Raw genomic sequence first — 10,645 nt, forward strand, 5'->3', positions numbered from 1 at the left:
CTGTCTTAGGTATTTATGAATACTTAATTAAAAAAAATTTTTTATTGCTTCCTATTATACAGGCAAAACGTGCAACGTGCACATAGTTCAATGGAGCAAGGCAAGCAGTGTCAGGGCAAACTTCCGCAGATCCAGAATTTCTCTGCTCATGATGCTGCTTGCTGGGTGTGCAGTGCTTATACTGCTCATGTGGCACTGCTCATGTTTTGTCTCAGGAATTTAAAGTGTTATGGGGTGTACCCCAAGGCTCTTGCTTGGGACCCCTTTTGTTCACCCTGTACACCAGTAGATTGTTTCAAGAAATCCAACGGAAGTCTCCTGAAATTTCCTGTCATTGCTACGCAGATGACACTCAACTATATATATCATTTTCGCCAAGTCAAGTTAATGAAAACAATTCTGTCTTAGCATTAGAAGAATGCATAATGCATGTTTATACTTGGTTGTTATTGAATAATCTTTTGTTGAACGATAAGAAAACTGAATTTCTGATATGTGGTACTCCTAGGCAAACATCAAAGTTACAAATAGAGAGTATCAAGGTCGTTACGTCACAAATATCACCCTCCACCTCAGTAAGGAATTTAGGCATTTGGTTGGATTCACACTTGACATTTGATAAGCATATTTCTGAAGTTTGTAAAAATGCATTTTACTATCTGTTTAATATCCGGCATATCCGTAAATACTTAAATTGTGGTTGTACAGAAAAAATTATTCATGCCTTCGTGACTAGCAGGTTAGATTATTGTAACAGCTTATTCTTTGGTTTGCCTGACACTCAGATTAACAGATTGCAAAGGGTTCAGAATGCTTGTGCTAGATTAATCTGTAATTCCTCCAGATATTCTCGATGCAGTCCATTGTTACATGATTTACATTGGTTACCCATTCGACAAAGAATAGCATTTAAAATTCTTTTAACAACTTATAAAGCCATTAATGGTATAGCACCAATGTACATTCAGGAGCTCATAACCATGAAATCACTCTCTCAAACAACCTATTGTCTCAGGAGTTCGCAAGACCACACATTGTTGGCTTACCCTTCAAGAACATCAAAGGCTACCCTCGGTGATCGGGCATTTGTGCACGCTGCTCCTACACTATGGAATAATCTCCCTCCTTGTATCAGACAATCTTCTTCACTTAATGTATTTAAGTCCAGGTTAAAAACACATTTATTTCACTATTAAGTATTTCTAGTATTTTGTATTTTTCTGCATTTCTGTTTGTTTTTTGTAATGCGCAGAAGAGTATATCCATATAGGTTATGCGCAATATAAATGTCCTTTATTATTATAACTCCGCCCTCAGTTCGCAGCACACCAGTCCTCATCTAGCGACCAACCAGACCAACCAGAATCCCAACCGTCAACCAGCGCACAAGACCCAGCATCTTCTCAGGCAAGCCTGTCAACAGCCACTAGGACCCTTTTTGGGGATACAGCTCCGGACCCCGGCATGGCATCACACGGAAAGAAACGTGTATGGAATGTCAAGGCCAGCTTGAATCATGTCAGGCGGGATTATGCCCGTAAGCGGACCAAAGAGGCATCTGCATGTCTTCATCAGCGACTTTTGCGAGAGGCAGAAAGAGGACAAGCTTGACCTCCTCTACTTCTTGCTTTGCGACAATCTAAACGAATGTGGTGACTCCAGGTATAAAGAGGTAATTATGAATTTTATTTGGAATGTATTCATTTGCTGTTGTTGGTACAGGGTTCTTCAAACGCAGTGGCACACTGGGTGGGGGGGGGGGGGAATTGAGCGCCCCTCCCCCAAGAGGTTGTCAATTTTTGTGTGTTTTTTAAAGTTCCATGAATTGACCTTGGTAATATGAATTTGGCCTATTTTTAGAGAAGTTTAATAGGGGGGTAAGTGGTGCCACCAACGTCAAAATATCCTCCCGCCCGCCCGCCAAAAAAATTAAAATTCCCCCCCCCCAAAAAAATGTTTCATAAATATATGTAAAGTTGTTGAAATCCTGTTTCCTCTGATTAATGCCAGGGGTGTTTTGGGAAATGTTTAGGGGGTGGTTATTATTATAATAATACCCAGTAGGATATTATAATACACATCTGACTTGTGCAAGTTGGACACCTTTCCCAAAATATTTTCAGGTGCCACCTCTCTTCAAACCCTAACTCCCTAGGGGGTGTGCAAAATCATATTGAAATTGGAGGATTCAGGACTGTTCAGGTTAGGTACTTCTCTAGAGCTATACAATGTGTACAATCTATTTGTCATGTTGCGTGCTTGGACTAGTCAGTCAGGCTCCCACCATATGTCACTTCACTGCTACCCTACATCTACAAATGAATTTTAATTTCAATGTGTATTTTCCTTATTCCAATAGGTTTTGGCATCCTGGAGCAAGGAAAGCGTGTAGCTCACGGCTGAAGATTGCCTTGCCATGAGAGTCACAACAAAGACATCAAAAACACATTATGAGGCTCAATATAGAAAGTTCAAGGCGAAGGGCACCAACATTCTCAAGCCACCGCACATTCTCACCGAGTTGCAAAAGGATTTTATGCCCGGTAGTGTAAGGTTTCGGCTGGAGGGAGGCACAGACATCATTCATCACACCCCAGTCAAGGCAGGACAGTCTCATGTAGAGTATGGGGAGCTGTCCTTCGAGCTCCAGGATGTGAATAGAGAGGACCACCCAGGATTGGAGACCCCCTTCCCCAACATGAAAGGCGTGGCTTGGCCTTATGCACACGCTCTTGCCAAGACCCTGGAAGAGTTGGATGCAGAGATCGTCATGGGCTTGCAGAAGGCGGGACTTGATCCTGATGACGATCTCTGCATTCTTACTACTATCAAAGATGGCGCCGTCGGGATGGGGGACATCTCCGTGACCAAAGCTGCGAGGGATCGTCTCTTGCCAGACAAGGCCTTCCGGGCAGCTTTTGCAGTAATAAAGTGCGAGGTAAACAGGGACGGGGAGAAGGTGATGGTGTACGAGCCAGATGCTCCAGACAATAGAGCGTCGGCCACTGTCCTCCTTGACGGCATGGAACATGACCGACAGGTGCTATGAGGGAAGGAGATGTCTATAAATGTAGGTCCTGTGTGGAGACGGCATAAATTGAAATTCTTCAATTCCATGATTGATGAAAAACTAGACCGAGCTAATGGGGGTCTCCAGGGCAGTGGTTCACGCTTTGTGTGCACTCTGTGCCATGCAACAAAGGAATCTGCAAAAACTGATTTGGGCACCTTCACTTCAGCGTATCTCGATCATATGAGGAAACAACCTCGACTGCAAAGTATATCCAAGTAAACCCGGGCAATCTCTCAGCAGCAGAACTCACAGAAGTATCAAGGGGGTAAAATCACATCCAATATTGCAATCGGACCCAAAGGACAAACTAATCGATGCCACCCATACAGATATTAACATGGGAAACTTTTTCAAGAAGTTGATCATCTGTGAAGTTGCCAGGGTCCAAAGCTGGGACATATCCAAAGATGTAAGGCCGATGTACGAAGCTGCCGAGAAACGCCTCAATGACCACCTAACGGAAACCATCGGCTTAGTGCCAAAAGTAATGATGCCAGGGAACTTTGCCCGGGATTTGTTTTCGTCAGCAAAAGTTGATTTCTTTCTTGCACTCGTGCCAGAAGAAGACAGAAAAAACAACCTGGCAAAAGTTGATTTCTTTCTTGCACTCGTGCCAGAAGAAGACAGAAAAAACAACCTGGCGGAAGTTTTGGGCATCTTCAGAAATCTTCGAACAGTGTATCGGGCTCATCACCCTGAAGCAGAAGACGTCAGCACCTTCAAACAACGTGCAGTGGAGATGGGGCGTCTTCTGCTGACCAACTTTTCTTATGCTGGGTGGCCCAATTATCTTCACAAGATAATTGAGCATGTGCAGGAAATCATCGAGGATCCCGAGGGGCCTGGCACAATTGGCAGCTTAAGCGGAGAAGGAAATGAGGCAGCGAACAAGTTGTTCAGAGATCTGCGTGGCCACTTTGCCAGGAAGCATGATGAAGCTCAGGCCCTCAGAGACATCATATGGTTCTACTGGCTGTATATTAGCCCAAAGCTGAGGAGAATCAGCCATGTAAAAGCCAGGACATATCAGTGTTCGAAATGTAAAGAGCTTGGTCATAATGTCAGAAGTTGTCCAAATTAAATATTTTGTAATGGTGATACAGTTCAAATTTTGTCATATACATGTACATTGTACATGTATATGAAACATAAAACACAAATACATGTACTTTAGGTTAAGTGGATAAGCGGCTTTACTTCTGATATAGTTTCAAGCGTATTATTTTAATTTGATTCTCTCTTTGTAGGGGGAAAAATCATATTAATCTGTATCTATTGGACACATTGATTTGTGATCAATAACTTTTTATACATGGACAAAGTGTTCAACAACTGCTCATGGTTCACAATTTTGATTATCATTTCGTTATAACACGTTGCAAACCAAATGTTGCATACAAGAGTTTTAATAAGCGTATTTACAATTTTTTTGTCATAAAGGGAAAATATTTTTCTTAGGAACTTGAGTACATGTATTTGCATGAAGAACTTTTTCTGTAAATCAGGGTAACAAGAATATTCAATCTAAATCAGATTTTCGCACCCCCAAATTTCACCAGCATTGTATTTTATACTCAACCAAAAAAGAAACTGGCCCTTCCAATACTTTTTAGTCTAACTCAATAACTACTGAGCGCCTCTTGCTCAAAAAAAACCCCCAAAACAACTAATCAGTACAGAAATTCCTTAGCAATCCAGACATACTCTTTTTTTGGCCCAAAACAGTGATAATGTGTACAAAATTATGCAATTTATGACTGATTGTGCCAAACAAAACGAGCACTTTTGCACGCATGCAAGGTGAGTTTGAACCACAACTTTCATGTATACAAATGTGCAACTGTTTTCAGTATCATTTGTCAGAAATTGCATAAATTTGTACACATTTCACTATTTTGGGCCAAACAAAGAGTATGGCTGGATTGCTATGGAATTTCTTATACTGATTAGTCGTTACTTGAGCAAGAGACACTCGGTTGTTTTTTGAGTAAGACAAAAAAGTTTTAGAAGGGGGATTTCCGTTTTGGTTGAGTATTATTTTTTTTAAACTTCTTGCATGTAATGCGGTGGGGAGTTTATTGAGCCTTATCTTAATTAGGTTTGAACCTGCCATTGTTTGCCGGAATCCCGCTGGGTGGGAAGGGGGCTGTTTATTGAGGCAGGAAATCATGTTGCTGTCAAACACACATGTACTTCCAATCTTGACAGGCTATGAATTGGAGGACAACATCTAACTAATTAAAATACACTCCAAGTCATTGCATCAACCTCGTAGAGATTCGGAAGATGGCGTTTTAGCTTTCCTCATTTATTGTTGGTTAAATTTCAGTCTTAATTATTCAGGTCAACGGTAAAAACCACAAGAACAATGGCAGATACACATACGAAGAACGGGCTGAAAGGTTTATTGAAATAAACTCAAATTTAGTTACAACAATGCACGTGGTAAAAGTGAAGCCCTGGGAATTGACAAGGAAATCACTATTAAATAATAACATGAAAAATATAAACAAGTTTATAGGGACCAATATGTTTTTCAATTTGTATAAAATAACCAAAACCAACCAAGTTGTTACAACTTTTATAAAAATAAATGATATTATATAAAGTCTGCTTGGATGCAGAAGTAGATTTTTTAAATGCAGCTCACAAGATATAAAGGTTTTATATGTGTACATGTATAATAAAAACGAACATAGGCCACACTTTTCTGTGCCCCAAGGAAAATTGAGGAGCTTTAAACAGGAGTCTCGATGTCATTTTCCCTTTCACATTTGGGCTAATTGTGGTTTGATTATAGGTTACGGGTTATACATATAAAACAAATTTTTTTTTTGGACATGTACAAAGTTAACGTGAAAGGCATGTGTCCTTGCATTCTTGTAGATGCCGAGCCTGCGACGACGATAAAACACTGCACACAGCGACAGAAAATTAACGCGTACATGTACATAGTACCATACCGCGCAAACACGTGCATGTACACTTTCCAGCTAAAGCAAAGGTCACAAGGTCAGCACGCTTGACAGTGCGGCTCCGGAATGCACCACCGGTACGTGCCCGCAATGGCCGTACGTGCGTGCGTGAACGAGTTGGTGTTTACTTCCTGACATGTGGTTTCTGTGACGTCACAAGCCCAGCCGAGTGCGCCGACCAATGAGCGCCGCGCTTGTCTGCCCACGGCACTGTTCCATCCGTGTTACACTACCAATGGGGAATTTTTCGCTGTGTACTGTGTGGTTGTTGATTGTTGTATTGACCTGATAAAGTATTGTCTGGTATTGTCAAACAGCTAGTGGCTACTGTGTGGTTGTTGATTGTTGTATTGACCTGATAAAGTATTGTCTGCAAGTGGCTGGCATTGTCAAACAGCTGTGGCTACTGTGTGGCTGTTGATTGCTGTATTGACCTGATAAAGTATTGTCTGCAAGTGGCTGGCATTGTCAAACAGCTGTGGCTACTGTGTGGCTGTTGATTGTTGTATTGACCTGATAAAGTATTGTCTGCAAGTGGCTGGCAATGTCAAACAGCTGTGGCTACTGTGTGGCTGTTGATTGTTGTATTGACCTGATAAAGTATTGTCTGCAAGTGGCAGGCATTGTCAAACAGCTGTGGCTACTGTGTGGCTGTTGATTGTTGTATTGACCTGATAAAGTATTGTCTGCAAGTGGCTGGCAATGTCAAACAGCTGTGGCTACTGTGTGGCTGTTGATTGTTGTATTGACCTGATAAAGTATTGTCTGCAAGTGGCTGGCATTGTCAAACACTGATTCGAAAGGAGATGTAGAGGGAACACTTCAAGTAGGACACAAGAGCGCACTATTTAAATAGAAATATGCCATTTTCATTACTGACGGCTCAAAATCCCTATACCGAACGATTGTGTGATAAACTCACAATGAAATGTTTGAGGGTCAAATTGTCTTCATTACATGTCGTGCAAAATTTGACTACGAGCTTTCCTTCCTTGTTCATTCCTGTAGGACTTCAGCTTCACTGGTTCCTACCCTACTTCTTCAGGGCGCCAGCACCAGAGGACTCCATCGTTGCCTACTGAGCGCAGACCTTACCGATGAGAAGGCCAATCAGATCATTGCATCAGTCGGCATCCCTTACGCTCATCTCAAGTCACTCCAGATCACACTGTCAAACAAGTTGAAGGAGCACACTGTGAGGGCTGAGAAACAATCAACCTCCTTGCCTTGGTGAGTTATCAAACACAGACGATCCCAAAACATTTCAATTGTCTTCCACTTTGCTTTTTTCAGACCTTCATTTTGAGAGAACACTACCCTCACCCTCCAACATTTGGGTTTTAATTATAAAGCTCTACATGTACATTTCTGTTGTGGCTGTGAAAACTCACACTTTGGTCTAATAGTTGCATACCGAAATAATATATGGGGCATTTATGCAAAAAGAGAAACAGAATTGGGCGCAAGCCGTAGGCCTACAAAAATTGTCGGTCTCTGGTCAGACCAAAGTTCTGCGGATTTTTTTAAAAATTATTTGCTATTTTTTTTCCCAAGCTTGGATTGTACAGACAAAGTGGGTACTGTTTTGCTTGTTTGTGTTCTCATATGGTGTTACATCATTTGCCTTGGTGCCCCTTGGTACAAAAATTTGAGGCGGTGCAGCAAGAAAGGGTGCTGTTGTTGTAGCTACCTTGGAAAATTTCTAAGACAAAAGAGATTGACGTGCATGGTCAAAATCGACGTACGACTGTTTTTTTTGCCTAATGGAGAATAACCTTTGATATGTCACATACTACTTATATTTGAAGGAAATAGTATAAGAAATAGAGGGCAAGGCGTTTTGTTGAGTTACAAATGCAGAATAGTCGGGCCGACAACTATTTCATTAGACACAGCCCAGTTAAGTTTTGAAATAAATAAGTTTATGTCGGAACAAAGATCACAAAAAATTTAACCTTTCCAGTACATCCAATGATTTTGTTTAAAACAAAAATGTGTCAAATTTCTGTATACATTTTATGTACGCGTACAAGTTTTTTTTCCAGTCTGATGATGTCAGACTATTAAAGATCCGAAGGTCAGCATTGTAACGGATATCAATATTTGAGCTACGAATAAAGTTATAAGACAGGGATCAAATGATAGAATTTTTAAAAAGGATCGTTTTCAAATTCTCCCTATAGTAACTTCCGGTCTGATGACGTCATAATTTTGAAACATTGCAAAGTTGTATGTATAGTTGATAGAAAATAACAATGGGCGATTTGGTCAAATTTGGACGGATAGTTTTTGAATTAAAAAGGAAATCATATTTGTTGTACCACTAGAGGGCGCCCTTTCAAATGATGACGTCAACATGCTGTTTGAGTGTCCTTTATTCAATTCTAAACACTTCTACAATTTATTTGCTTATAGTAAAGAACTTCCGCTTTCAAGTTACATGTATATTCAATTTTTATTGCACTTCTGGAAATATCAGCAGTGAAGGTCAAGTGGTTTTGTGCCCAGGAGTAAGAACTGTTGCCCAAGGCATCATTTACAACCTCACGCAAAAACGAACACGATACTTTGTTTAGTTCTAAAGATATAGCTGAAACTATTTTCACAAATTTGGCCCTTAAATTGCTTGTAATTTGATACCTGATGACGTCATGATGATGTCATAATTTGTTTTTACATCTTCGGATGGGAGTTCAAGTTCATACCAGGTTTTATCATAATTATGTAAATCGTTTGGAAGAAATTCGGTTAGTTTTGATTTTGAGGCTTCTGTCTGTATTTTAAATTCACCTAACTTTGACCTTCAGGTTAACCCGGAAGTAAAGGTCAGATGAGTTCACATACATGAAAAAATGTTTATCAGTTAATGGTCTTTCTGATTACAAGGTGTGAACATGATTGATCATTCTGTTGAAGAGTTATAGGTGAATGAAGATGGTCATTTTTTGGACAAAATCACTTGTAATTTGACACTTGATGACTTTATCATGACGTCAGTAATATACACCACTTCAGATGAGGGTCGATAGATATTGAAAGTTAGAAGTTCATATCATGAACCGTTTAGGAGAAAACCCGCGGAGAAGTATTGTCTGGAAAAAAGAAGAAGAAGACCTAAACAAGATTAATACGAACGATTTCAAGGAGTGGTCGGGTTGTGCCCTACCACTCAATTATGGAATAAAAGGCATGTTTTAAGTAAAACCAATTGGCATCTTTCATTGTTTTTGTTATGTAACTCTACGGCCAGGCCAGGTGGAGTAGAGGGCGCTATTCACGACTTTCTTCTGTCATCTTGCAAGATGTAATGATGCCGAGTCACAATAAATTTATATTTCCTGGATTCGTTTGGTTGAAATTTACAACTAGGCAGCCTTATTTCCTACGGACAGGGATGGGACTATATATAAAGGAGCAATGACACTTCTTCAGTGAAACAATAATTTATTCTTAAAAAATTCCAAAAATTGTCTGAACCAATATGACATCTGTATAATTCAGCTATCTTTTTTACATTTGATGCGTCAGCTTGTAAACCTAATATATTTTGCTGATCCCTATAGTTAATTGTCGTCAGCTCCTAGCTAGAAATGCCTTCGCTAGGACCAAGATATTACTTGAATTACTCCGCCAGTGTGACGTGAGGTGCTGAACGAGCTTAGATTTCTGTCATACAAGCTGAGATGTCAAGTGATTTTATTGTAAATTTGAGACCGACGTAGATTAAACATGTTCTGAGGATGAATTACCAATTTTTATTTCTGTGGCAGAACATCGAAGGCCGCCATGTTTTGTGTGTGACTCGCAGATTTCTTACTCATGAATAGGTCAGGTTGCTAACGTATTTGGGGTACGCCCAAACAGTAAAGCTTTTGTGCTTTTAATGCTTGCTCTTTGCTTTCCACTTGTTCCCATGAGCTGTCCCGGATGCAATCAAGCCAATTCTGATGTTGTACAAGTCAACTGCCTTCCTCACCAAAACTTTGGAAAAACTGCTCGAGCGACTTGTGTTCTGATGGCATCACTGACTGGAATTGTTTGTACACTGAGCCGATCAGTCGATAAAAAGAGAGTAGTCCATCGCCCTGTGATGCTCCTGATAGGGACCCAGGATAAGTTGCTCCTGTTATAAAAGAAGCATACTGGAAAAAGGTGGAGCTGTACGTATGCTAAGGATGCTTTTCCACGCCCATAGAAAAAAGATGTGTAGTCACATTTACTGGTGATGAAGAGTGTCTGAATAATACATGGACGAATCTCTGTGGTTAACTAAGCTAAGTCAGGGTCCTTGTACAAGCAAGCCATTAATTGCTGCATACAAATGCACTCATGCTTGTCAGGTTTGTCAGACAGCTGTACTATTGCATCCTTTTTCAATGCACCACCATCACCAACTAGATGCCAAGGCCAACATGGTATGTATCGGTACCAGGGGAGAAGATAAGAACTTTGTCACATTTTGTCATCAAACAGTGATACCACACCCTACTGTCACTGTCCTCATGATTTGAGCAAACATTGGAAACAGTTTGCTCTCAGTGGATGTGGCTCCTCTTGCCTGGTCTTGCAGTTCCCCTGTCATACCCACGAGCAGTTA

General features: G+C 40.6%; 1 protein-coding gene across 1 annotated transcript; it reads left to right on the top strand.

Annotated features, from left to right (window-relative positions):
* The first annotated feature begins 1,578 nt into the window (after positions 1-1,578).
* LOC119732786 lies at positions 1,579-3,049 on the top strand. Its single transcript, XM_038206390.1, has 2 exons — positions 1,579-1,672; positions 2,360-3,049. The coding sequence occupies exon 2, from the start codon at positions 2,417-2,419 to the stop codon at positions 3,047-3,049; it is 633 nt and encodes a 210-aa protein (XP_038062318.1). The 5' UTR covers positions 1,579-1,672; positions 2,360-2,416.
* The last annotated feature ends 7,596 nt before the right edge of the window (positions 3,050-10,645 follow it).

Source organism: Patiria miniata, unplaced genomic scaffold (assembly GCF_015706575.1).
Source record: "Patiria miniata isolate m_02_andy unplaced genomic scaffold, ASM1570657v1 HiC_scaffold_25, whole genome shotgun sequence".
NCBI lineage: Eukaryota > Metazoa > Echinodermata > Asteroidea > Valvatida > Asterinidae > Patiria > Patiria miniata.

Coding starts and splice junctions, on each gene's coding strand:
- LOC119732786 (XM_038206390.1), top strand. CDS start 2,417: ATGAGAGTCACAACAAAGACATCAAAAACACATTATGAGGCTCAATAT.